This window comes from Lepidochelys kempii, chromosome 27, assembly GCF_965140265.1.
Source record: "Lepidochelys kempii isolate rLepKem1 chromosome 27, rLepKem1.hap2, whole genome shotgun sequence".
In the NCBI taxonomy this organism is placed as follows: Eukaryota; Metazoa; Chordata; order Testudines; family Cheloniidae; genus Lepidochelys; species Lepidochelys kempii.
In genome coordinates this window covers 16,672,291-16,699,876 of record NC_133282.1, presented here as the reverse complement: position 1 = coordinate 16,699,876, position 27,586 = coordinate 16,672,291, and the positions used below count along the sequence as shown (strand labels likewise).

The window sequence follows — 27,586 nt, the reverse complement described above, 5'->3', positions numbered from 1 at the left end:
ACCCCAAAGCCGCCCGTAGAAAAGTCTCTGTACAAAGCACCGTAGCACACAAGGAGCTGCCGTTTTCTTTTAAAAAATAAATTTACAATTAAGAGAGCATTTTGGTACAAAACATATACATTCTCGTGTTAGGCCAGGGAGCCGCCCAGGCCGCAGGCGAGACCCTCAGCCGTGACAGAAACAGAAAGACCCTGAATATACATAAAGAGAACCTCCTCGGGCTGTTTACCACGCGCCCAAAAGGATAGGTACAAAACTAGAATTGCGGGGAACATTGTTCTGGGGCTCCCCCGCCCACCTGCTGCCCCTTGCAACCACCTCACCCCACTCTTGATGCCCACTCCCGTAGGCTGCTATCCTCTCTGCATACTGCCATGGGGGCTCCTTGGGGCCAGATACAGCTGGCTGTAGGGAGTGGCTCCCATCCTGCCAAGGGGCACAATGTGTGTGTGGGGGGAGGGGGGTTGGGGTTGGCTTCATCCCAGGTGAAGAGTCCCTGCTGTAGCAGTGGGGGGTGGCTGGGGGCCGGGGCGTTAGGGTCATGCTTCAGGACACGAGCAGCTCTGTGGAGCAGACAGGCAGGGTTTAAAGGCAATGCGGTTACACAACTGCCCTTAGCGCCGGCCCAGGCATACTGGGGACCCTGCCCTTGGTGTAGGTAAGCGAGGGGCAGAGATGGGGGAGAAGCTGGGGGGCAGGTGGAGTCTAATGGGAAAATAAACCCAGCCCCAGAGCACTATGAGGGCCACATAACCCCCACAGGGGGCTCTGCCTGCCCTCCCCCTGCCAGCCCATGTATGAGGTTAGAAAGCTGTTGAAGGGATTTAGGGCTCTAGCTCCGGTGGCTCCTGCTTTCCACTCTGTAGCTCACAGGTTCAAACCCCACCTGTGTCAGGTACTGCAGCCAAACTCCTAGGGACCAAGGCACCCCGGGCAGGTGGGGACAACCCATAATTTTGAAACTAGAGGGAAGTGAGGTGCCTGCAGCTGGACCGACTCTGGGGGACAGAGGCATGGGAGCCAGGGCTTCTCCCCAGCACCCCAATGCTGTTTCCCCTGGGGGGGGGGGAGCTTTGCATTCTGACATGTACTGAGAGCACCCCAGCAGAGGGGGTCTGAGAGCTGGCAGGGGGTGATGCAGTCACAGCTGCTCTGGCTGGGGCAAGGAGGAAAGGAGGGAAACACACAGGGGTGGGAGAAGCAGGAGGGATGAACCCAAGAAGAGAGGACAGGAACGGGGAGAGAGGGAGCTGGGACCCTGTAGAGGGGGCACAGGTCCCCTTTGTTTGCCAAGGGGAATGCTGACCCCACACCACATGCTGCCCCTCACCCCACCTGGCTCCAACCCACCCCACTGGCACCTGGCAGAGGGGACAGTGTCTCCTGCCCATGCCCTGGTCTCCCAGACCGTGCCCTGGGCGCCTGGCCCAGAGTTTAAAGCTAGACCGAAAGCCAGTCCCGGCCCACCCCGTCTGCGCAGCAGGGGTTGTCCCCTCCCACCCCCTGATGGGGAAGGGCCATGTGTCTAGAGTCCAGCCGGCTCTGTAAACCACAAAGTGCCGTGGCTCTGTAAACCACAAAGTGCCCGTGTCTCTCCGCGCACAGGGGCGTCCAGCGAGCCGGGGCCGCGGCCAGCCAAAGTGCTGTAGTGTGACGGATCCAGCGCCCCCCCGGCTGTCACTAGCTGCTCGCCTCCAGTTTGTAGGAGAGCTCAAAGAGCAGGTTCTGATTGTCGATCACCTGGAACTGGCGCACGTAGGCCTTGGTCTGCAGCTGGCTGGGCGACGCCTCCAAATCCAGGCCTGCGGGGGAGGAGAAGTCAGGGCGCATGACCCGGGAGCCAGCAGCAGGAGGCGCTGCTCTCCCTCCCCTGGTGGAACTCACCTTGCCTGGCTCCTGCCCGCATGAGAGAGGACGGCGGGCTGCTTGCTGCCCTGGGGCTAAGCATGGCGGCTGCCAGGCGGGCCCTGGCACAGGTGGCCTGACCGGGCCAGCTGGGAAGCTTCCCTGAGAACCAGACAGGCCAGCCTGAGTCGGCTTTCGCACAGGTTTATGGCCCGGGCAACAGATCTCTGCCGCTTGGAAGGTGGCAGCTTTCATTTGTTCCCATGCTGGGCAGGTTTCAGAGCAGTAAACCAGGGGCAAAGGCCCCACCCCCTAAGTCACCCCGGCTGCCAGTCCCAGTGCCCCCCAGTCGGGATCTGCAGTCTGGGGAAGCAGGGAGCTCCGTGGGGTAATGACGCTGCCCTTCCTGTCCCTGGAGAGCAGCGCGGGGGGGCAGCCTGTGGGAGACGCTCATACTCACACAGGGGACGGCTGCGATACTTTCGGATTGTCCTCACTTTTTCGGCGATTGAGTGCTGCAAAGGAAGGCAGCCACGTGGTTAACAGCCTGGGCGCTGGGCCTGGCCCTGGGGCAGCCCAGGCCCCAGCAAGGGCCTCAGGACCGTGGGCCCAGCCCCCGAGCCGGGTACAGAAACGAGACCGGCAGTCAGGGCAGTGAGCCGTCCCGTGCCACAGCTGGGAGAACCCACCTCATCCCACAGGGGACAGGCACCGACTCTGCGCCCACCCTGCGCCCGGGCGCCCAAGGAGCCCGATCCAGTTGGCTCTACCCCTGCAGGTGTGTTAAATAACAAACAGCTGGTCGAAGCCCTCCACGCACAGGGAGCAGAGGGCGGTAGACACCCCAGCCAAGACACACACAGGGGCTCAGGTGCAGGCGGGGGAGGGGATTTGGACCCAGCTGTTGGTCTCTCGCAGCACCCGGGAGCCCCACCAGTGCCAGGAGCAAGGCTGCCTCTGCCGTCCCGGCACCCATCATTCCTTGCTGCTGCCCTACAGGGGCTGTGACCTGCAGGTCGCGCAGGGGAAATTCCACCCCGGGGGTTGATTTAGCAAGACCTGGGCCCCGGTTTCCTACACCAAGCACCTAGACAGGGTGCCTGGATCCCACCAGGGGTGGGTGAGAGGGAGCTCTGAACTCCAGCCCAGCACAGCACCCAGCACCGATCCAGGGGGGACCCAGGCAAGTGAGACGCCCGCCCCGGGGCGCAGGCTGAGCCGGGAACCCTGGGGTGCAGGGAACTGCTGCATTGAGCTGCCAATCCGTAGGCAGGGACGAGGCTCCGAGGGGACAGGATGCCGTGTGGGGTATGGTCATGCCCACGTGCCCAGGGCAAGGCCGCCCGGGTTCGCTGCGGAGACCCAGGGTGCCGCCCCCTGCCGGCGCAGCACCGCCCCAGCTGAAGGGCACTGACGGGCTGCGTTAGTCGGGGAGCGACCCGGCGCTTTGCTCGGCAGCCAGCCCAGAGCCCCATGAAACCTGAAGAGGGGTGCCGTGGGGGGAGGGGATCTCTCAGCCCAGCCGCCCGGAAGCTACGGGCCAGGTGGGGGGAATTCTGCTCGGTGGCTAAGCGGCAGCGGCTCCGTTTACACCAGCTCAGGAAGTGGGACATTCAGCACAGGGGAGTCGAGCTGGACAGATGGGCAGATCGGGCCAGAATCTCCCCAAGGGCAGCAGGCGCCCCCCAGCCTGGCCATGGCCCGTTCTCTGTGCCGAGCTGCGGCCCAAGGACCCCATGAGCCGAGCGCCTGGCACGTCCCTGGAGGGGCTGCGGGACTGAGTGCGTAGCCATGGCAACACTGGCTCCATGCAGCAGCCCCCCCCCCCCCACACTCCACCTCTGCTGGCTGCGGCACTCCCGGCCCCCCCGCGCCTGCGCCAGGCTGAATATTGCATGAAGGACGTTCCCAGGACAACGCCAGTTAATCTCGCGGGGGGCGGGGGGGCACTGCAGGGGGCTGGGGCTCTGCCACCTGGGGTCCCATCCAGACAAAGGCAGAGCTCGCTGCCCTGCGGGTCCGGTGCTGCAACGCCCCCCACCCCACCCCAGACACCAGCTGTTCTCAGAGCCAGGCCAGGGGCTTGCAACAGGCACACGGGGCGGGAGCCGTCGCCATCTCTGCTATTGGCCTGCTGGGTGATCCGGGCCAGGTCCCGTCCCTGCTCTCTGCCTCAGTTTCCCCTCCCACCCTGTGTGAGCTCTTTGAGGCAGGGACGCACTCTGTGCGTAACACACGTCACAGAGGGGAAGGGCCTTGCCAAGGAAAGAACCCAGGTGTCCGGGAAAATGAAACCCACTGGGGAGAACTGGATCCAGGGGTCTCTTCCTCCAGGGGGTCGGAGGAGGGGGGCAACTCACCAGTTTCTCCACGTTCACTAGCCCGTCCAGGAGCGTCTTGCTGCCCTCGTGCACAAACGTCAGGTCTGGGGGGCAAAGGAGGAGGGACAAGGTGAGCGCAGGCAAGATGGACTCTCTCCTCCCCCGCCCGGATGCCGTGCTGGCCCGGGTCTCAGCCCCTTCTCCTGCTCTGTGGGCACCTGGCTGGGAGATCCCCATGCCCCAGTCCATAGCTCTGCAGGCAGCGGGATTCCCAGGGCTGCCGGATCCGGAGACTCTGCTTGAGGGCAGGACACAGCCCCCAAGAGTCCCAGGAATCAGCTGCTTCTGGGGTGGAGCACGGCAGCTGTCAGTGGACAAGGGAAAATCCCGGGCGGGCAGCAGCGGGGGAGGGAGGGGAGCAGGCAGGGCTCACTCTGCCCAGTCGAAATGTGGCCAGGGGCAGGAGGCCCTTGTTGGCCAGGAAGGGCTGTGGGGTCACCAGGTTTTACCACCTCCTGGGAGCGACAGCAGGTCAGGCAGCCCAGTGCCTCCTGACACCGCCCTGGGGCAGTGGGGTCAGCACTGACGGTGAAGGGAACATGCCCCCTACTGAGCCCTGGGCCCTGCTCCCTGCAGCACAGCTGGGGAAACTGAGGCACCGAAGAGGGAGGGGAGTTGCCCAAGGTCACCCATGAGACAGCAGCAGAGCCGGAAGCCCTGTCCAGCAGCCCCCCAGCTGTAACCACTAGGCAATGCTTTCCCTGCACAACGAGGTGCAGACACATGGGCCCTCGGCTGCCAGGATTGGGTCCCTGCGTGGCCACGAGCTCTCTGGGGAGGGGGCAGTGGGGAGCGCCTCCCAGGAGCCCCCAGGCCTCCCCAGGGAGGGACTGTACCTGGCGCTCCCTGGCGGCCCATGGCTCACCTTTCAGGATGAGGGGCACGAAGGGGATGAGGGGCGGGTTCATCTTGGAGAGGACTTCCCGGTAGGTTTTGTGATTCCGGCAGGGGTCCTGCAGGGGGCGGGGAGGGAGGACAGGTCAAGGGGGGGTGCTCCAGGGAACCCCGGCCTGGACACCCCAGCGGGACCCCAGAGACGCTGAACAAGGGGCTGGGCTCTGCAGGTCGAGGGCCAGGAAGAGAAGAACCAGGCAAACCCCTCGGGGGACCCAGACCCACCCGGCTGAGCTTGGCCACACTGTGGCACATGGGGTCACGCCGGCGTCAGCCCCGTTGCCACCCAAGGCTCCGCTCTAGGCAGCCGGGCCGGTGGCTAAGATCACAGCGTTGGCAAGGCCCAGCCCCCCGCAAGGGGGTCTCCAGCCGGCCGGCTTGGCACAGACGAGGCAGCACGGCCTAGTGCACCCAGCGTGGCTGCCTCAGGAACTCGCCGGTTCCAATCCCCCGGTGCCTCCGGGTAGGAGCCAAGTGCTGTGCGCTCAACACGGATGGGGGAACCCGCCTATGTCCCCGACACTCAGACGCTGAGCGAGGGGGCAGATGCAGGCCGGTGTTGGGGGCGAGAAGGCCGGGCTGGGAGGACGGTTCCTGCCGTGGCACCACGTTATCCACACCACCTCTCCGCGGCAGCCGGGGGCATGTGGTGCGTACCTCTCACCCGGCTCACGGGACTCCCAGCAGGAGGCGCTGGGGGGCTGCCGGTCGCCTCGCCCAGCACAGGGGCGAGGCCATTGACCGGCTAGTCCCTGGCCCTGTTTGTGTTTTCCCTCCTCTCAGCCGCGTCCTTGGGCTGCTAGTTAACTCCGAGGGGAGATTCCCACTGGGGGCCCCCGGGAGCGGAGCCGCAGGGGACCGTTTCCACCCCCTCCCTTCCCAGCCCCCACCCCGCCCCTGTGCGGGTGCCAGGTTACCCAGGTACCCATGGGTGCCCAGTCCTGCCCCCCCAGCACCTTGGCACAAGAGCGGTGAGCGCCCCACTCAGCCCAGCCCCCCGGGGCGAGGGTCTCACCGTCAAAGTCTCAAACTTCCGGAACAGGTTCTTAAACTTGCCCGGAAGCTTCTGAAAAACAAACGGGACCGTGAGTGCCCAGCCCCGGGGCCAGGTTCAGACCCCGCCGCCCAGCACCCCCGTGCCAGGAGGTCACCGGCTCAGGCTGGCACATGGGCATCATGGGGGACTCGCCTCCATCGCAGGGCGCCATCCCTGGGCAGCGAGGTGGAGCGGGGTCACCGGGCCCCAGGGAGGGGGCGGGGAGGCTGCTGGAGCGCAGCTAATCCCCGTCTGGGCAAGGGTCTCTTGTGCAATGGGCCAGGCCCTTGTTAGCAGAGGGAGGGGCCTGGGGTTTATTTCCTGGGTTTGTTTACTTGGAGGGAGGAAAAGGAAGATAAACAGCAACCGGGATCCCCACACACTTTGCAGCTGCGGAAGGAGCCATTTCCCCCAGCACGGAGATGCAGCCACCTCTGGGGTGGACCACGGCAGCTGCTTGCCCAGCCGCGGAGCAAGGCTGCATAGCCTCTCTGGGCAGGGAGGGCAAGGCACTGCGTACTCGGCTGAAACCACAGGGGCAAGGCTGGGTGCAGGACAGGGCTGGAATTGAGCCCGGGCATCGGGGTTAAAAGCCAACTCGGATGCAAAGGGCAGTCGGCAGGGTCTTTAATGCCTCCAAAACAGTCCCAACCTCGGAGAGACAGCAGCCCGGGCCCCCTAGCACCTGGCTCGGGTCAGCATGGACTACCAGGGGAGCGCGCCCTCTACTGAGCCCCCACCCCAGTCCCTGCAGCACAGCACCCCGTAGCGCCCCCCTGGGGTCAGCACTGACTGCCAGGGAAGAGCGCCCCCTACTGAGCCAGCAGCACCCTGGGTTCTCCTTAGAGGTCTCCCTCCCAAGCACGGCGCAGGCTGGATGCGGTCCATGACGTGAGGTCCCTGCCAGTCGGGGCAAAGCGACCCAGCTGGCTCAGATGGGGGATGGGGAGCCCTGCCCTGACCGATGGGGGGTCCCAAACCCTGGGCCGACAAGCAGAGACCCACACTCCTGCTACCCCCTTACCTCCCAGGTGAGCCGTAACCGGCTGACGGCCGCGTTGTCCAGCCCCATCACCACAGCATAGAATGACAGCATGTCCTGGTTCTGCTTGCATCTGGGGACACGGAGCAGGAGACTCAGGGGCCAGCCGCTAACGGGTTAAAAGGGAGAGAGATCCTGCCCCCCAGCCCAGCGGGAGGGGTAAGGGGCGTGCAACCTGCGGCCCTCCAGCTGGGCAAGCTCTAGGCATGGGGTCATCAGGACCCTGGGGGCAAGTGGAGGGCAGCCCCATGACCAGTGTCCCCAAGCCCCTGCGGAATCCCACCCCCCACCCCCAGCACTCCAGTCCCGGCCCTGGCGGTGCCAGTCAGGGGCCCGGCAGCCTCCTGCCGCATCAGCACCGACATCCACGCCTGACCTGCCTTACACGCTGTCCCAGCTGCCCACGCAGGAGAGACGCCCGGCAGCACAGAGCTGAGGCCGAGGGACCAGGGACCGGGGGGCTGGGACTGCAAGGAGGGGGGCCCCCCCCGTCCATAGCACCCGCCCCAGCCCCATGCAGGGCCCCCCGGTCCTGGCAGCAGGCAAGACGCGGCGCTCACATGGCTGCAATCTTGATGAACTTCTTGAGCAGGTGGGCGCGCTTCCCCAGCGCCTCGCACAGCAGGATCTCGGTGGCCACCCAGTGCTGCACCTCACTGCAGCGTTGTAGGAGCAGCTCCAGGTTGGCGGTCTCCCGCCGGCCCCGCTCCCCGTGGAAGACGTAGTCCACGAACTCCAGCTGCAAACCACGGGAGAGGGGTGCGGTGGGTGTCGCTCCACGCCAGTGCGCCACGGCCTGAACCCTGAGCTCCTGCCGGTCACCCTAACCCCGTCCCGTAACCAGCCCCCAACCCTGAACCCTTTCCCTGCCCCTGCCCCCTCCTGTATAGGAAGTCTTAGCAAAGCCCCAGTGCCCTACACGCTTCCCCCCGTCAACTACCGCCAGACTCGTGTCACCTACGGGCCAAACAGCTGTTTGCTGGGAACAGCATTTGCTGCCTGCTGTCCTAGGCTGGACTCAAACCAGCAGCGAGGAGCAAAGGCCCCATCTCAGAGCTGGGCACCCCACAGAAAAGACGTTCGATTCCATGGAGAGCGTTGTGCCGCTTTCCATTTTTGTGCGGGAATCTCAGATTTTGTTGACCCGGCCGGCCCATTGCTCCTGTTTGCAGCGGCCGGGTTCGGAGCCTACAAAAACGTGGACCAAATTTTTCAACAAAAAATGGGCGGGGGGTGGGGGATTGTTTTTGTCAATTGTTTTTGGCTTCCCCAGCATGCTCTGCTCCGTGTCTCCTCCCCCTGCCCCCCATGTCTCTCCACCATGTGCCCTGCAGCCCTGCACACAGGCTTGGGACCTGCAGGCCAGCCCCACCGACCTCACCTCGTGGATGCAGCGGAAGAGCTCCCAGTGAAAGGCCGTCAGGTGATTGGCTATTTCCTCAGCCTCCGCGCGGTGGATCTCAGTGTCGCCCGGCGAGACCTGGATCTCCTCGGGGAGCGGGACCTGTCGGGGGTAAGGGGCGAGACTTGCCATGAGGCTGCAGCCTCAGGCTAATTGTGCGGAGAGGGGGCAAGGTGCCTGGGCTATTGGCCTCTGTAGCAGCCTCCCCTCCCCCTCGGTGGGCCGTGAGAAAAGCCACTGCATTCAGGGCGGGGAGTTTCTCCCCCCACCCACATGCTCAGAAGGGGAGAGAACCACACAGCTAAAGCGACCAGACCCCAGTTAAATCACCCGCTCACGCAGCGCTGCCCCAGTAAGCCAGTGGCACTGTGGCCATATGTCCCTGGTACAAAGGGCACCTGCATGCGCTATGCAGGGACTGCAGCGAGGTCCAGCGGTCAAGAGGGGACTGGCGGCCTTGGGTGGGAAAGGCGGTCTTGCCTAGTGGTTAGATCCTGGGGGCCCTTTAAGATTTCATGATGCTTTTTGCAAGCGTCGGGACATCGACCCCAGGGCTCTGGCCACGTCCCAACCCCCGGGGACTCTGCTTTGTCTCCTGCAGCTTCAGCTGGATACAGGATTTCTAAATCCCCACCCTGCGCTGTTGTGCAGCGTTGTGGTGCACTGCCAAGCAGCTGCCGTCCCACCCCAGAGGTGGCTGCATTTCACTGCTAGCGCAGTGATCTCAGGGTTAAGACTTGTTTCCAAAAGCCCTGGGATTCCCCTACAGGATGAATGAGAACCACGGGAGATCAGCGATCCGTCCCCAGGGTTGGCAGGGGCGGGGATGGCTGGGACATGGGGAACTGGGGGGGTGGAATCTGCCAGAGCCCCGCCGAGGGGAGGGCAAGGGAAGTAAAACAAGCAGGATTCTGGGCACCAGCGTCCCCAGCTCCCCCTCTGGTTTGTGACACAGCTGGCATCATTTGGCTGCCTCTGGAGTAACAGGCAGGAAGCCGGGTTCTGCCGTGGGCGGCCCCTGGCGCGTGCCCTGGGCGGGGCGGGGCTCTCACCAGCGACTCGATGGCGTCCTTCGTGCAGGCGAAGAGGTGGCTGTTAATGCCTAGGGTGGTGAAGACACACTCCTCGCTGGGCTGCAGCACAGCCTTCTCTGGGGGCAGGAGAGACGGGGCTGGGGTCAGTGTGTCAGCCCACCCCCACGCCCCGTCTCCCAGCCACACTGCCCCCTCCCTCTGCCCTGGGGGTGCGGGGCGTAGGACCCAGGGGCCAATCAATGCCAGTCTCTCTGCTCATAAGGGGGGCTGGCTAGTGCCCAAAGGTTTGTGACCCAGGCTCTGGGACCTGCCAAACTCACTGCACCTCAGCCAGCAAATGAATGGCCATCAGGCTCTGCCCCCCCGGCCTGGAATGGGAAGGGGGTGGCAGTGGGCTCATGCAGGGTCCACATTTCTCTGGATCTGTATCAAGGGGCCTCTCGGAGCCACCAGACCCTGGAATGCCCCAGGCAGGGGTCAATTCCCCCACCCATGAGCTGGCAGCAGCCAGGGCCAGCTGTAAAATACCCTTTCTGCTCAGACCCCCGCGGGGTAGCGGGTCTCTCCTTCCTGCAGCCCCTTTCACCCATGTCTATCCAGGGTTGGCACCAGCCCGTCAGCTGGAGACTGCAGAGGTCTGGCGTGGCCCCTGTGCCCCGATAACCACCCAGAGTGCCCCCTACTGGCACCCAGGGAGGACATCGCTGCAGGCTCCCTGGGGCAGGGGCCACGTTCTGCTCAGACCACGGAGGCCTCGGCGGTTCCGGCTCAGTGGATCAGGCGGACCTGGAGGGGGCTGGCACATCCTTGGTTTGATGCGCTGCAGGCAGCCAGGGGAAGCGATGCCAGGCCGGACCCTGCCCAGTCATGACCCTCCGAGCCCCAAGGGAAGCTGGAACATGCCTTGCACTGAGACCCCCTAGGCCAGTCACCTCCAGACGACGCCACCGCTACCAGGGCGAGGGCTTCCTCGCGGGCGCCCTGCTCCTGCGAGTACTGCAGCTTCTCCGTCACCGCGGCCAGGATGTCCTGCACCGAGGCCGAGAGGCGGCTGCGGATGGTGACGTAGGAGTGATCGGGCATGTACACGCGGCAGAAGACTGCAGGGAGACAGATGAGGGAGGGGTAAGAGGGGGGGCTGCTGTGGGGGTGGAATTTCAGCCACATCCCCGTTGTCCCATCGCCGGCGCCCCCCGAATGGAGCGGGCAGCAAGGTCCCGCTCTCGTGAGCCCGCGGCCATACAACCCCATTGATGGGCATGGGGGGCAGGGGATGTGTGCGGAGGGGCCCCCTGGCGGGGGCTCTGCTGGCAGGGTCACTTAGGGGCTGCTGTTGGCTTGGGGCGGGGGGAGATCAGACATGGGGGCAGCTCACAGTTCGTTCTCAGCGTCACTTTGCACCCTCCCTCCCAGGCTCCCAAAGCATTTCCTGCTTGCCCAGCCACTTTACAGATGGGGAAACCGAGGCACAGAGCGGGGAAGGGACTTGCCTGAGGTCTCCCCGCACTACCCAGTGGGGGCAGGGCCCACATTTTACACCCCCAACAGCCACTCTGGCAGCTCGCCCGGAGCCTTGGGGCTGCCCCCAGCCCACGCAGAAACTGACGCAATCACAGTAACGAATGCAGGCAGCAGGCATGTCATCCCCCCCCCCCCCCCCCGGTGCCAACCACCCTCCATCGGGGGCAGGAACCCAGCGCTGGTGACTGGGGCCAAGCAGCTACATCCTCCCCCGCAGGAGGGAACCCAGACGTCCTGCCTCCCAGCAGGGAATCGGATTCTGCTCGCCGTGCCAGGCCGACCACTCGGACCCCCGCCACCACCACACTCACTCTCATCCGAGCCCCGGAAGGCCACCCTGGTCTGGAGGCAGGAGTCGATGCGCCGGAAGTGCCGGAAAAGCGGCTTGACCTGTTTGCTGGGTGGCGGGATCTCCTCGGGCACCCTGCAACCAAGCAGGGGCAGGTCAGGGAAAGGGGCAGGATGTAGGGGAATAATGCCCTGTGGGGGATGGGAGGCTGCAGAGTGGGCATTAAGCCACACTTGGTTTTCACGAGGCCCTGGCCCCCCCAACAGAAATATCTTTGGGTGCCATCTAGTGTCCCCCAGTAGTCCTTTGCACCCAGGTCTGGGTACCAGCACGGCACCAGCCGGCTTAAGGGGGCCCTGAGCCCGGATCGGGGCCTCTTGGCGTTATCACGCTGCTCATAGCAAGGGTGCAGTCGCAGGGCCGCGGCTCGGGGCAGCGTCGCTCCAGTTAACATGGCGGGGACCCCGTGTCACTCACTTGAGCTCCGCTCTCTCCACCAGCTGGTGCAGTCTCAGGATCTCGTCTTCCAGCTCCGGGTAGAGGGAGACGTCTTTCATGATCAGCAGGTAGAGATCCTGCGGGGGGGCACAGGGAGGGGGGTCTTCGGCTGCCCGGCCAGCAGGGCTCCCCCAGCTCAGATCTGGCCTGGCATTGCCCTGACACACTGGGGAACAACCCCCTGCCCCGGCCATGGTCAGCACTGGTTTTCTGGGGGGGCGCAGCCGAGTGGATTGCAGGGCCCATGTTCCGGCTACTGAGCAACACATCACCAGAGATACTCTCCCTGGGGCAGGGGGTCCCTGGGGTATCGGAGCCCCACACACAGTTTGGGGGGGAATTAAATCTACTAGGAAGAATCAGGGCAGCCGGGTGGGGGCCAGTGGGGCAGCCCAGAGAGTGAAATTGACCAGCCTGGCCAAGCGCAGAGGGTTAAACAGAGGTGGGCAGAGAGGATCCGATGACCCCCCCCCCCTCAGTGACAGACCCAGGGTTGTCCTGCTCTGGGCTGGGACCCCCCCGCCCCTCGAGGGCTGGGAAGGAGGGTAAAGCTGCCCCCCCCCCGACCGCCACGGACCTTAATGACTTTCCCAGCGCTCTCCTCCTCCTGCAGGATGCCCTTGTAGGTCTCCAGGAAGTGCAGCAACACGGTCAGCACGGCCCGCTTCCTCGGGCGCGCGTCGCTCGCCGCCCAGCCAGGCGAAGGGCCCCCCGACGCCAGCAGGAAGGTGGGAACGGGGTTAAGGGAAAAGAGACCAGGGAGCTGGGGGAGGGGAAAGGGGCTGAAAGTCTCCCCTGGGGGAAGAGGGGCAACCAGCCTCTGGGGCAACGAGCGCCCTGGCTAGCGCAGCGAGAGAAAGGGGCCGGGCTGCGGCGCCGGACACCTGGGTTCATTTCCCAGCTGCCCCCCGGGGACAGATGAGCTCAGCTCTGGAGGCGGGTGCTGAGCACCCCGGGCCCTGCTCTGCACACCGTGGTTCCACAGGGGGGGCAAACAGGGGTAACCCCGCGGGGGGAGGCGGCGGGACAAGCGTCTGAGTGAGCTGATGCGAGTTTCACTCGAGCTCGCCTGGCCCGGAGATGGGGCACATTCCCTTGGGGAACGAACCAGGGCACCCGGCCAAAGCGCCACGTTGGCTCCTTCCACCTCCTCTCTCCTGGTCGACTCTGCTCCAGGTCAGGCCGCGAGGGGAGCCACGGGCATCCCGACCCCGGCCCTCCCTGGCGTCGCCGTCCACAGGGACCACGCCGACACACGGGCAGCCTGGCATGAATACACGTCAGCAGGCCGGTGCTCAACCCTACCATAACAAACCGGCCCAGCTCCCACCCTGCTCTCAGGAGCAAACCAGCGTGCAGAGCACAGCTCCTCACGGGAGACCCTACAATAACAAACCAGCTTCTACCCGCCGTGGAGGAAACCAAGTATTCACCCCACGGGATTTCCAGTTCGAGCTTCCGCCGGTGCTATGGAAAATCACAGCCAGGGCATGGCTGCGCCCGACATCCCCACGGCGAGCGAGCGCCTCCCGCTGCAAGCAAATAGCCGGGCAAAGGCGCGCCCCCCCGAGTCCGGCCCCCATCAGCTGTGGAAAGGGAAGAGGCGAGATCAGACCCCCCTGCCCATCCCCACTGCCCCCAACCTAGGGGCCTTCCCCCGAAGGATATCACCGGTGCAGCTCCTGCAGCAAGTGCTCGGTCGGCAGGAAGAGCGAGTGGGTGAGGATGACGTCGTCCAGTAGCACGTCTAGGAGAGAGACGGACACGGGGTTGGGGGCTGCGTGGGGCAGGCGGGCGGCACTCTGTGCCCACTGACGGTGGCACGGCCAGGCCACGCACCCACTGGTGGACGCACAAACACCGCGAGCACGGCGTTAGTCACAGGGAATTGGCCCCATCCCTTCCCGGGGGGCGGGTAGTAGGTTAAGCGCACGTGGGCCACCCTCGCACGCGGGCCACCCTCGCACGCACGCTGCCCTTGCACACACGGTCCCTCAGGCGCACACACGCCTGCATCGAAGCTATTTCCAATCGCTTGGCCTGTGCCAGGGCTCGGGTGAGTTAACAGGGTCGACGCGGAGGCCCCGGGCCGGGCTCACAACTCGGGGAGCTCGGCCCCCGTTGCTACAGGATAATCTCACGTTGCTCTTAAGAAGGGTGGGCTGGCATTGTTAGCCCAGCTGGGGAAACTGAGGCAGGGGCCGTGGGGAGGACTCGCTCAGTCCCAGCGCCATGCATAGAACCAGGCATCCTGTCACCCACCTCCTGGCGCTAGCGATTGGGCAGCAGCACCCAGCTCACCCGCTTTCCCCAGGGGGCCGGCCTGGAGGGGCGGTGGGGGCAGCCTGTTCGGTCCCTGACCTCCCAGGGTGCACTGGTATCGATTCCAGGCTGTCCCCGTGCCAGGAATGCTGTGACTCACCCTCTGCCCATGGACTCTGCCCCCAGCCCCTGCCTTGCCCCCTGCCCCCGCTCTGACCTCCTCCTCCACACCAGGGGCCAGCGAGGGCTCTGCAGAGGGGGTTCTCTGCACCCACGAGCCACGGCCCCCCACAGCTCCTTGATCCAGTCCAGCCCCCTCGCTAGGTGAGCCCCTGGCACGACCCCGGGGGGCAGCAATGCTGGGTGATGCCAAAATGTCCAGCACCCACAGCAAACCTGCAGACCCGTTTGTCTGTAAACGAGTCACCCTCGCATCCACTTCCTACACCCCCCATATACCTCACACTCCATATACCCCCCCACTCACCCCTTCATACCCCACCTATCCCCCCACCCACTTCCTACACCCCCAAATACCTCACCCACCCACTTCCTCTACCCCCCATATACCTCACACTCCATATACCCCTCACCCACCCCTTCATACCGCACCCCATATTCCCCCACCCACTCCTCATATACCCCCACCCACTTCATATACCCCCACAGCACGCACCCACCCACTTCCTACACCCACCCCACCCCATATACCTCCCCGCCCACTTCATATACTCCCCACCCACCCACTTCATATACCTCCCCCCAAAACACGACATCACCCCCTGACATGCAGCAGGAAGGTGGGAACGGGGTTAAGGGAAAAGAGACCAGGGAGCTGGGGGAGGGAAAAGGGGCTGAAAATCACTGACATGCAGCCACCTCTGGGGTGGAACACGGCACCCGCTGAAGGGGTCGAGTCCTGCCATTCCTTACTCAGACAAGCCTCCCCAGCGGGCACTTTGCCCGCGGAAGCCCAGCCTGTCCAGTGACACCACGCGCCAGGCCAGAAAACGGGGGAACGAGCCTCTGGCGTCAGTCAAGATTAGCCAAAGGTTTTTCTCAAAGCAAATCCCTTTGGTTTTGCTTCAGGGCCTGTGGCGCTGAGCCCCGCTCGAGCTCCCGGCATCAAAAGCCAGCGGGAGGCCGAGCGCCCGCCCCCAGCAGGGCAGCCACTTCACAGCAAGGAGGTGGGTGGCAAGGAAGGAAATTCATTCACTGCCTTCGTAACGCCATTGTGGGAGCGAGACGGTTCCCCACGCGAGGAGCCTGCAGTCAGAGCAGAGCACCCCAACTCGAAAATGCGCTCGGAGCCCACACACCCCGCCCAGCCCCGAGACCCTGCCACCTCTAGCGTGCGGCCCCGCAGCCGACTGGAACAGCACAGCTTAGGGCAGGAGGCAAAAGAACAAAAGATCCCCACCAGCCGGCGCAGATCGTCTCCCCCACGACCGGGAGAAGCAGCCACCTCTAGGGCGGAGCCCTGATTTGTTTAACAGCACACGGGACAGGCAGGGAAGGAAAATACTCTGTCTGCCGGAGGCTGCAGGGTGGGGTGGGTGTAGGCAGGAAAGCCAGGCTAACACCCCCCCTAATATTAGTATTTGTAGCACCGGGTGTTGCTTAGAGGCCCGACCGAGACCAGCACCCTGTTGTGCCGGATGCTGCACAGAGACAGACAGGCCCTGCCCCGAGCAGGTGACAATCTAAGCAAACAAGAGAAGGGGTGGGAGGAGAAACTGAGGCACGGTGCAGGGCCATGACTTGCCCACGGTGACACGGCAGAGCTGGGAATAGAACCGCGAGTCCTGCCTCCCTGCCCAGTGTCCCTGCCACCAGGCCAGGCTGCCACAAGCCATCAAGCCCTCGCCAGTGAGCCTCAGGGCCTCTGACCACTGGGCCACGCTGCCTCTTGTCAGGTCTGGGACAAGCTCAAGCAGCCAGCACCTGACGCAGCCGTTGGGATCCCGGCCCGGCACATGCTGCCGCGGGCGCTGCCGCTGGCTGGCTAATCGGCGCTGAAGGAATTCTACATTTCTCTCTGCAGGGGCGCGAGGTACCAGGGCCGGGGGAGACAACGAATGCAAACCCCAGGAACAGAGCAACCCCGCCAGCTGCTCAACCCCAGCCAAGCTGGCTCCCAGCCCCTTAGCGAATCCGGCTCCAATGAATGGACACGAGACAAGAGGCCGCCTCGCTAGGCCCCAGCGAGATGCCAGGCCGGCGAGGCCATGAGCAGCAGAGACCCCGTGGCATAGAGCGGAGGGACAGAGCGGGGCTGCACCCCACCTGCAGTGACTCAGGGGCTAAGTCTGGGGGCGGGCGGGTTGAGAGGAGGGGACGGGGTATCAGCACGAACCCCATTCGCTGGGTCACTTCCATCGTAGGCCCGCGGGGGGGGCCCGTCCCTTTGATCCCAGTCTGTGCAGCGCCCGGCCCGCCGAGCCCTGACGCAAGACTCAGGCTCCTGGCGCTGCCCCAGCCCCAGCGAATTCACAACAACAGGGCTGGGCCAGAGCGTTTAACCGTCCCAGGGCTCCACACCCAGGAGACGGGCGGGGGCTGAGGGGTCCTCTTGCGCCACCCAGGAAGGAGCAGAGCCCAGATGTCTCAAGTCCCAGTGGCTTGGTGTAACCACTAGTCCACATTGCCTCCCCCTTGGCCAGCGGCAGCACCCAGGGATCCTGACCGGGAGTCAGCTGCTCTAATCACCCACCGCCCGGCCCCAGATCTGGGAATGGAACCCAGGAGTCCTGACTCCCAGTCCCCCTCCCCCGGCTGCCAGCTGTCTTTGAACAAGGGGGGGCGGACGCTGGGGAACGGGGCCCCCCGCCCTGCCGGCTGTTTATTTAGAGAGCAGGCACCACCTGAGCAGGGCAGGAGGCTCCCACCCACACCACGCCCTGCCTGCATGCCAAACCCTGCCCAAGGAGCAGCTCCAGGCCCACGGTCGCGCCAACAAGGGGTCGGTTAGCACCCAGTGTGGGGCGGGTTCTGGGCCACGGGCACCTGGCTCCCCCAGAGCCAGGGGGAGCGTTTCACAAAGGGCTCTTGCGGCAGAGTATAGAGAGTCCTCGCCAGCCCCACTCAGTCCAGCTCCCCAGTGCCCGCTTCCTGGTGCCCACTCCCCAGTGCAGGGAGAGAAGTGGAATTGCCCAGGGGCTGGGGGGCGTTTCCCTGAGTGGGGGGAGGGGATTTTAACTGCCGGGGACCCCGGTTTGGCCCAGCGCCGGCAGGGTGACCTGGCCTCTCCCCTTTTCCACCGCTTGGAAGATCAGACCCCAGGTGGCTTCCGACACCAGGGCGTCCGGCTCCCTCCCGCCCAGTCCCCTTGGCTCTGCGCTGCAATTTCTCTGCCTTGGGAAGTCTGCCCCTACCCCTGCCTCGTGCCAGGTACCAGGCTGGGCAAGCACTGCCTGGCAGCAGGGGCCAAGCGTGTCCTGGCAGGGCCAGCCCACAGGTGAACGCCGACACACCTACTGGGGCGGTCAGGGAAGCCAGGTGGGGTCTAAAGCAATCAATGAGCATCCTTCCTCGTGGCGCCAGCCAACCAGCCCGCTTTCCGCCCGCTCCCTCGCGGTGCCCAGAGGCCCGAGGGAGGGACCATCTCGTACCCTGCCCCAACCGGGGCCTACTCGCCTGATGTCGCCCTCCCCATGCTCAGCCAGCCGCCTGCCCTGGGCGTGCGCTGGGAGAGGGCACCCACCGCTGCCCAGCCAGGGCGGCAGGGGACCCTGCGGCCCGACGTCAGTCGGGAAGGGCTGCAGTGCAATCTCTGGGCGGCAGATCGGCCTCGGACCAGCCACAGCAAACTCCCACCTCCCCTGGCGCAGGGGGACTACCAGGGTTAGCCTAGTGCAGGAGACCAGGGCTCCCTCTGGCCTGGTATGCGACCCCTGCCACGTGGCCTCAGAACAGCGATGGTCAGGAGGCGTATTATCTAGAGCGCGCAGCCCAGACTGGGCCCCATGGTGCCGGGTGCTCACAGATAGACAGTCCCTGCCCCATAGAGATCTTAGCCTAAGCAGACCCAGGACGGGAAAGGAAACTGAGGCACGCAGAGAGGAAATGACTTGCCCAGCAGGTCAGCAGCAGAGCCAGGAACAGAAGCCAGGAAGCCAGCCCTGCCCCCTGAGTCACATTGTCCCTCCTCGGATGTCTCTCCTGCTGCACGGGCTCAGAGCAGCCATTAGCCCAGCAGCCCGTCTCAGACAGCAGCCAGGACAAGGCGCTACAGAGGAAGGTGCCTGGATGGACTATACAACCATGCAGTTCATGCCCTAGCCTGCCTCTAGGGGACATTCCTTCCTGACCCTGGGAAGGTTCGGGTTGACTTGTGCCCTGATGCATGAGGGTGTATATCCCTCAGCCCTTAGCTAGGATTGCTGAAGGACAGACCAGATGTTCCTTCTATTGTCCCCAGGGGCTGAGATTGGGGATCTAGGGGCATTTGGGATCAGGGTCCCTTAAGGCCCTTGGAAAATGCCAGGGTATGTATTTAACGCTTTCCTGAATCGTACCGAGCCCTTGACCATGCTGCTACACCTTGGGGCAGTGAGCCCCGCAGGCTAGGGGGTATCTCCGTGTATAAGAAAAGGGGATTTCCTGCTAGCCGCATGGTCGGTTTGTCTGGCTTGTTTGGCTTTTCCTTGCCATGGGGACCGTACCCTGGAGGACTCCCAGAGGCAGGGTCCTTCCTTCCCTGCCCCAGACACTCAGACCCCCCCCAGCCCCACCCTCCCAAAAACATTCCTTAAAGCGGAGAGAGGCTCAGCCGGCTCCCCCCGCCCTAGAGGGCTTGTTCTAGCAAGATCGAGGCTGCCCATGGGGTTACCAGCCTGCTAGCTGGCTGCCAGGCTGGGAGCCTCTGGGAACACAGCGCCTCCTAGGGGACGCTCAGCACCGCTTGGGCAGTGGCCCTCGCCATGCATCGAGACCCCGCCAAAGCCAGGCGGGCAGAGCTAGAGGCCCAGGGAAATTCCCAAGGCAGGAACCCGTGTGCGGGGCAAGCCCATGCTCCAGAACAGCTGCAGGGTATTCGGCACCGTGCAGGCGCCCGGGGAGCGGGCGGGGGGGGCTGCTCCCTGCCCCGGGGCTCCCACCAGACAGCAGTTCTGAGCACCCAGGGAGTTCAGAGCAGCCCCTTACTGCAGCGAGGGGAGCTGGTCTGGGTGCTCCCAGCACCACTGCTCCTCCCCTGAGCCCCACAGGAGAAGGGGGCACCTCTGCCAGCCCCCCCCGCCTGAAACACAGCCAGCATGACCCACTGGTACCCCCCACGCCCAGCCCCCTCTGCGAGCTGCTGGCCCCCACGGGCCCAGCCGCACTCTGAGGTGGGGACACAGCACCTAATGCAGGGAGGGCGCAGGGTGTGGTTTAAACGCCCAGGAGTCAGGATGCCTGGGTTCTATCCCTGGCTAAGGGAGGGAGTGGGGCCTAGTGGTTAGAGCGAATGGGGCTAGGAACCAGGGCTCCTGGGTTTTATTCCCAGCTCTGGGAAGGGAGCGGTGTCCAGTGGTTAGGGCAGGGAGGCCACGGAGGAGTCACTTGCCCTCTGCCAGTGGGGCTGCCGACAGCGGGGTGGCGAGTGCCTGGAGACCCTGGGATGGGAATCGTTCGGCAGGCACGTTGTTCTGGCTCAGGGCCAATGCCAAGCTCGGGATCAAAGCACTGCCAATCTGCACACGAGGTAACTCTGCACCAGTGAGCTGGAGATTAAGCAAATCCGTCACACAATGGAGCCAGGGCTGTGCTGCCAGGGTGGTCCTGCAATGAGGGCTGCGGGGCGGGGGCACCGAAATCCTTCTGTTCCCCAGGCTGGACCTGTCCTGACATTTCATCCCCTGCTTTATTGTGAAAATCCGGATAATTATACCCCACACTGCATTGGGAGGCGACGTACACGGAGGCACGTGTCCCGTGGTCACTACAGGGGACCGGGAGCCAGCACTACTCCTTGTTCTGCTGTTGATGTACTGTGCAAGGCTCCACCTCGCTTTGTGCCTCAGTTTCCCCATCTACATACAATACAAGACACTGCTCCTGTGAGGCTCTCATAGTGCTTCAATCACAAGTTAGCCCCACAGGCCCTTTGTGACACGGGTAAAGGGATCACTTCAGGTGACACTGAAATGCAGCCACCTCTGGGGTGGAACACAGCAGCTGTTGAACAGCTGCATGGCCACCAGCATCGCTGGCATTGCCCATGCACTGGACAGTAGGGTGTGGGAGGCAGCCGGAGCAAAGACAAGCATCCAATCAGAGGGCTCTGCCACCTCCCAGAAGAGCCTCGATGGATGCTAAGGTCCCAGAGTCCTAGAACAGACGCCAGCTTCTCCTCCTGCCCAGGATCCTCCCCGAGCCAGAGCTCAGAGATGGACGGGAGGCAGCAGGGCTTGTTGCACCCCCCAGCCAATGCAGAGATGGTCCTGATCAGACCCACCCACGCTGCTGCTAAGGTCCCAAGCAAAGGAGTGACAGCCCTTTCCCCGCATGCCCACTGCACCCCCTGACTCGGGACAGGAACGTCCAGGCCAGACGGTGGTTTGTTCCCCTCCACACACACAGACACCCTTTACAGAGGACGTTCAAGGCGCAGAGGGTGAAGCTCTGGCTCACTGCAGGAGCTTTGCTACCGACTCCCTGAGTCTAATTCTCCAGCACCCGCTGTGCTGGAGGGGACTTGCACAGCCGGTGCCTGCTCCAGGCCTGGTTTTAGCTCCACAGACCCGAATTCCACCCCCCACGTCTCCCCTGAAGCCAAACGCTGCCAAGTGCTGCATCGCTGGCCTCAGCCAGGGGTCCCGCTCCCCGGCCCTAAACACCCGCCCAGACAGCCCAGCCTCGACTAGGCACAGGGGCAGAGCGAGGCCCGAGGGGCCGGGGCCATCTGCCACTGGGCTTTCAGGTGGGGAGCCCAAGGCGAGAGGGGCAGCCCATGCCAAGGATGGCCGAGGCTCCTGCTCCAGCGAGCTGCCTTCCGCGGCCACCCAGACAAACGCTGACAAACGTTAAAGATTAACGGGCGGCTCGAGGGGCAGCCAACACCATCTGGGCCCCGGCGGCACCGCCGGTCATTTCCGAGCCCCCCGCAGCCGAGTGTCTCCTGGGATCTTAGGGAGGCCCTGGGGCCGTGCTCGCCAAGGGCTGGAAAAGCCAGATGCTGCCCAGCTGGCCAAGGGGGGCCCTTCCAATGGAGCCCCCTTGTCCCCCCCGACAAGCATCCCTCTCTCTGGAGGGGGTCCCCAGCCTCTGCCCCAGGCTCTCCCCTGACACGGCGCCTCCTGGTGGCTCCGATCTGCAACGGCACCGCAGACCACCACAGTGGCCAGCTCCTCGGGAGAGGTCCCTCCAGGCCCCCAGCCGGTTACCGTAGTGCAGGATCCCGCAGCCCACATGTGGTTACCCTGGGCCCTGCCAGATCTACCAAGAGCCCAGCAGGTCCCCCTGAGCTTCCCCCAATGGCCTGACCCTCCCCCGCAGACTCCCTCCCCCACTGTGACAGCAACCAACCCCCACTTTCAACATGCACCTCATCCAAGGAGTCAGACCCTCTCTGCCACCATGGGCACCTGCTGACCCCCCTCCCGCTAAGGGCACCTGCTGACCCCCCCTCCCCTGGCACCAGACCCTCTCCCCCTACCACCATGGGCTGACCCCCCTCCGCTGGCACCAGACCCTCTCCCCCTACCACCATGGGCTGACCCCCCTCCCCTGGCACCAGACCCTCTCCCCCTACCACCATGGGCTGACCCCCCCCTCCCCTAGCACCAGACCCTCTCCCCCTACCACCATGGGCTGACCCCCCCTCCCCTGGCACCAGACCCTCTCCCCCTACCACCATGGGCTGACCCCCCCCTCCCCTAGCACCATGGGCACCTGCAGCCCCCCCCTCCCCTTACCTGCGCCGCAGCCCTGGCCGTGCGAGGTCGGGGCCCCCCCGAGCCGGTCCAGCAGCGCCCCCAGCAGGCGCTCGGGGCTGTCGGGCGGGCCCGGGGGCCAGCAGCAGGTGGCGGCGGGGTCGGGGCTGAGCGGCGGCTCCCCGCCGCCGGGGGACAGCTCCTCGGAGGAGAAGGACGAGGGGGACCGGAGGGCGGCGTCCGGGGGCCGCAGCTCCAGCCAGCGCCCGTCGCCGCCGGGCCGGGCCGGCTCCATGCCCCGCTCGGGCTCCTCGGCGGGCTCCCGGAGGAAGCCGGGCAGCAGCAGGCGGGAGACGCTGGGGCGGCGCTGCAGCCCCCCCGGCCCGGCCCCGGGCCCGGCCCCGGCCCGGCCCGCCAGGTGCGAGCCCTGCTTCTTCAGGAATTTCTCCAGCGGCTTCATGCCCGGCCGGCCGGGGCGCACGGGGGGCGCACGGGGGGCGCCCGGCTCCGCGCTGCGCTCCGGGCCGGGGGGCTCAGGGGGCCATGGGCCCCGGCGGCGGGAGGGCCGGGCAGCCCCGGGCTGGCTCCGCGGCGCAGGCTCGGGGCGCTGCGGCGGGCGGGCGGCGCTGCCCCGGCGCCCCGGGATGCGGGGATGCCAGAACCGCACCAGCCCGGCGCCCGCCTCCTCCCCGGGAAGGTAACGAGCTCCAGGCTCCGCCCCCTCGCCCGCTTCGCCCCGCCCCCCGGCCCCCTCCCCCTCGGGCTGGGAGGAGGCGGCCCGGAATAAACCCGGGCCAGGGGCCGGGCGCAGCGACAGGGGATCGGGGTGTGTCTGCGCGGGGTACAGCTCTGGGCGCATGGGGGGGCGGTGTGAGAGGAGAATCCCACCCATGCTGGGGGTGGGCTCAGACTTGGGGAGACCAGGCCCCTTTGGGGGTGAGAGAACAGGGAAAAGCCTGGCTGTGGGGCGGGAGGTGGAGATTTGGGGTGACACCTGCAGCCGCTTGGCTGGGGGGAGATCCCATCCCAGGGAGTGGGAGCCGGGGTCGGCAGAGTTCCCACCCCCCCAAGTTCCGTAGGCCCAGACCCTCCAAGGTATTTCAGCTCCTAACTCCCAGTGTAGTCCAGGGGAGTTAGGAGCCTCACATCTTCAAGGCTGGAGAATGTGGGGAGAGTCTGAGGCCAGAGGGACCATTAGGTCGCCTGGGACGAGCTCCTGCCTCGCCTGGGCCCGACACCCCTAGACGGAGCCCAGTGTGCCCCTGCAGAGAGCCCCAGGTGCTCTGTATCCGTTGTAACAATTGAGACCTAAAAGGAGGTTTTTGTGCTGGAGGGAGCTAGGGTAGCGCTTTTCAGCCATACGGATCAAGGCTACGCTGGGTCCTATAGGAGGAAAGCGGATCACGTACATTGTATACGTCTTGTACAGACCATATATATCCTTCAGGAAGCAAAAACAACTCAACAGAGGCCTCCCCCTATATGGGTGATTAATATCATACAATAGTCTGGGAGTGGGACTTGCGAGAGCTGCACTTTGATCTCTCAGGATTTCTGGGTTCTATTCCCAGCTCTGAGCCTTTGGACCAGTCACCACCCCACCCTGTGCCTCAGTTTCCCCCGTGATACCATGCGGGGGGAGCTACTCGCTTTTGTGCTCTGATAGCCTCGTTGGAAAGCAATTGATCCACGGCCTTTTGACCATCCCTCTCCAGCACAAACTTTCTGGGATCGACTTCCAGGCACGTTGCTAACACGGTCTGTCGCCCTTCCTAAAGGCCGGTTGGCGTTTGACGCGCCTCTTTCCCGGCTGCTTGACGAGAACTTGAAAGCGACGTGTGAAATCACGCCGGGGGCTGGAGCGTTTTCTGGCGCGCGGCCGTTCTCAGAGCCTTGCTGACCCTGGGTCACAACATCCCCAGGGACGAAGAGTTTATTGTCAGTGCATTTGATAGCGTGTTTTTAATGGATTCTTAAAGCTGGGTCTAATACCAGCCCCATCGCTATTCACAGCCGCTAGGGACTGGCGCCTGAATGCTCGGCCTGCACAGAACCCTTCGCGCTGCTGGATGCTCTCGCTGTTCTCGCAGCTCGGCCCCAGGTCGGCAACGTGCTTCGGCATCCTCGAGGAATGGAGGATTTAAGCGTGTGCTTAACTGGGCTCTAATCCGCGCCCAAGCAGCACCCTGGGTGTGTTGCATGACACAAAAACGCAGGAATCTCCACTGCCCGACTGCGGCACCCTGGCTGCAGTCAGAAATTCCAAGTGGAACAGCTCCTCCTGGCTGCTTGGGCATCTCCTTGGAAGTGAACCGAGTCCTAGCGAGGGGAGCGCTGGGGAGCTGCTGGGGCAAGAATGACACAGGCTGACAAGGAGAAGGGTTTGCAGGGTCAGACCCACAGACAGAGCCCCAGTGAAAATCACAGACACCACAGAGGGATCTGTTTCACTTTCTGGTGTCTTGCACAGTTTGCTTGCTGTGCTCCGTGGGTCTGTTTATTTTCTGAGTTGCACATAAGTGCCGATGGCCTAGAAATATCTCAGCTCGCTGGCTAGCTACCTGAGCAGGCTGCTGGCATGCCTGAGGGCCCAGCATTGCAGAGAATTGTTCAAATCCACCCCAAAACCCTCTTCATTGAAAGAGCTCAACGGACACAGACAACATGACTAGCCCCGTTGGTTTGTAACAGCCAGAGCCACAGGCTCATCCCCTTGTCATACAAACCCTGCGTTCTGTTCCTACATGGCTTGGCAGGGGCCGGTCCCCCCTCGATCCCTTTCTAGGGTCACCCCCCACTGGGTCAAGGACCAAGTGCCCAGGGAGCAGCCAGGCTGGAGAGCAGCTCAGAGAGGCTGTATTCGTCTGAGTGAACCAGGAGACCCTCGGGGCTGGGGCCATGGGGTGGGAGCCTGATCTTGGTTTCTGCAGAGCAACTCCAGATGGGTGCTGGCCTGGCTGGGAGCTCAATCCAGCCCCACAGCTGATGAGCGTCAAGCGCTACGTCGCGTGTGGCCCAGCCCCCGCCGATGGCCTGGGGAGCAGGATCAATGCGATTCCCACCCCCACCCCGAACACCCTTCCCTGCCACATGGGACTGGAGTTCAGCTGCCATGACTGAGCTTCCCCTCCTCCTGCGGCGGCTGGAGAATGGCCCAGAACGTCTCCGAGCAGGCCCGGGCAGCGTTCTGCCTCCTCTGCCTGGCTGCCTTGCCCGGGCACTGGGGAGCCCCGGCCGACGGACGGTTCCCTGCCAGCGGGAGGAAGCCAGGCGAGGCGAAGGGGAACAGGAATGTCAGGCCAGGCGAGCCGGGACAGGCAGCAGGGCTGGGCCCGTCGCTTGGAGCAGGAAGCCGAGCGCCGTTTTGTGTGGGAGGCCGGTAATTGTGGATCAAAAACAAGGGACCTTGCCGATGAGCGATGGGGCCTTCCCCCCGTCTCCCTCTCTCCAGGGCCTCGCTGGGGCTAGACATGGGGCTCCGGATGATGCCGGCTGCCAGCAGGGACACATGTCCTGATGCCCCCCATGGGGATCGGGCTCTGCCCGGCTGGGGGGCCCCCAGCCCAGCCATCTCCCTGCCGGGGTCCTTCCCACTCATCCTCCCACAGCCCTGAGCCAGGCGCCCCCAGCTGTCAGCAGCCCCCATGAGATGGGCAAGGAGCCGCCCAGGCCTCTGGGCCCAGAGGGGATCGAGATTGGAAGTGGCATGAAAAGGGGGAGGGGCCCTGCTTACAGCCATTGTCATGGAAACGCCTGAGTTTGTAACAGTCATGGAAGGGGGGGGCCAATAGCAATTCTTGGGAACTAGAGTGTGCAAGCCCCTGCCGGTGCCCCTCACTCCCGACCCGCAGCCCCTGGGCTCCCCCCACCACCCCAGATCTGCCGGTGCCCCTCCCCGCCCCAGCTCTGCCGGTGCCCCTCACTCCCGACCCACAGCCCCTGGGCTCTCCCCACCACCCCCAGATCTGCCGGTGCCCCTCACTCCTGACCTGCAGCCCCTGGGCTCCCCCCACCACCCCCAGATCTGCCAGTGCCCCTCACTCCTGACCTGCAGCCCCTGGGCTCCCCCCACCACCCCCAGATCTGCCAGTGCCCCTCACTCCTGACCTGCAGCCCCTGGGCTCCCCCCACCACCCCCAGCTCTGCCGGTGCCCCTCACTCCCGACCCACAGCCCCTGGGCTCCCTCCACCACCCCGAGCTCTGCCGGTGCCCCTCACTCCCGACCCACAGCCCCTGGGCTCCCTCCACCACCCCGAGCTCTGCCGGTGCCCCTCACTCCTGACCTGCAGGCCCTGGGCTCCCCCTCAGCTCTGCCGGTGCCCCTCACTCCCGACCCGCAGCCCCTGCTAGCCCAGCCCGATGCTCAGCTGACCCACGGCTGTCAGTCGTTCTGACCCTTGTGGTGGATTTCGCCCGCACAGCTGTTAGTGGACCAGCCCCACCAGCTGGGATTTGTGCCTCAATCTAGGACCCAGACACCCCTGGAAGGGTGGGGCCCAGGAGCCCACTCGACCCTCCGAACCCACTTCCCAGAGACTGGGGAGGGTGGGCGGGGGGGGTTAAATAGCGGCTGTTGGCTCACACATTGCCCAGGTGGGAGCTGCCCCCAGCCCTGGAGGGGGCCCTTGGGGACACCAGCCGACCGGCTGTTTCAGTCCCTTGCCAGTGGCGCTCAGCCGGGGCCCAGTGACAGGCTCTGACACCAAAGCTCCCCGGCCCTGCGGGCACCTGGGATCCAGGCTCTCTGGGTCTCTCGGGCGGAGGCAGAGGGGCTGGGCTGGGCTGGGGGTAACATTTACAACCAGGGTCCAGTTTGCACCGATCAGCCCCCGGGGACCAATGCACCCCCCTGCTTCCCCCAGCCCCGGGGGTCGCCTGGTCCGGAGCCATCCCCCCACAGCTCGGGCAGCCCAAAGCCCCTCGCCCGCAAAATAACATTAAAACCCAGGCGTTGGCTCCTGCGTGGGGTCCTTCGGCCTGTGGGGCTCACGCCACTGGGGGACCAATTCCTGCCCCAGAGGAGTCACCGCGCAGGGCCAGGGACGTGCGGCCAGGCCCTTGACTGCAAAAGGGCCCCACCTTAGGCCGCGACAGCCCTGAGGCCAGGGTGAGGGGCTGGGCCAGGTGAACAGGCCTCCACACCACAGTGTCCCCTCTGCAGCAGCCTTCATGGCCCAAGTGGGCCAGAGAGAGACCCCACCCCACCCCCGAACCCACCAGGGCAGGGAAGCAGCAGCAGCTAGATGGATCGTATGTGAGATTGTGTGTGCCCGCCCTGTCCTGCTCCTCCAGGATAGACACAGGCCCCAGCAGCTCCTGACCCCCCTGCTCCCCGGCCCCGCCCCGCCAGCCTTCTCCTTCCTGCTGAGCCTTCCAGCCGCGCCCGCTCGGCCACACCGACTAATCCCATTAGTGCTGCCCAGCTCCCCGAGGAGACCAGGCAGCTCCAGGAGCTGCCCTCTGCTCAGCTCAGCTCCAGGATCTGGCCAAGCGGGGTCCTGCCCCAGGGCACCCAGCTGGCATCA

At 64.8% G+C, this 27,586-nt stretch overlaps 1 protein-coding gene across 2 annotated transcripts; it reads right to left on the bottom strand.

The window, feature by feature from the left end:
• Positions 1 to 57: 57 nt before the first annotated feature.
• On the bottom strand, positions 58 to 22,520 carry RAPGEFL1 (Rap guanine nucleotide exchange factor like 1). 2 transcript variants are annotated; one of them, XM_073326308.1, is made up of 15 exons: positions 22,103 to 22,520; positions 13,611 to 13,689; positions 12,520 to 12,670; positions 11,922 to 12,019; positions 11,467 to 11,579; positions 10,567 to 10,734; positions 9,653 to 9,750; positions 8,580 to 8,702; positions 7,759 to 7,937; positions 7,181 to 7,271; positions 6,136 to 6,186; positions 5,092 to 5,179; positions 4,206 to 4,270; positions 2,306 to 2,360; positions 58 to 1,802 (listed from the first exon to the last, which is right to left on the bottom strand). In XM_073326308.1, exons 1-15 carry the CDS (start codon positions 22,518 to 22,520, stop codon positions 1,681 to 1,683), a joined length of 1,899 nt encoding a protein of 632 aa, XP_073182409.1. In that variant the 3' UTR covers positions 58 to 1,680. The 2 variants fall into 2 exon arrangements, with proteins under 2 accessions (XP_073182409.1, XP_073182410.1); XM_073326309.1 differs by lacking the exons at positions 58 to 1,802; positions 2,306 to 2,360; positions 5,092 to 5,179.
• Positions 22,521 to 27,586: the final 5,066 nt, after the last annotated feature.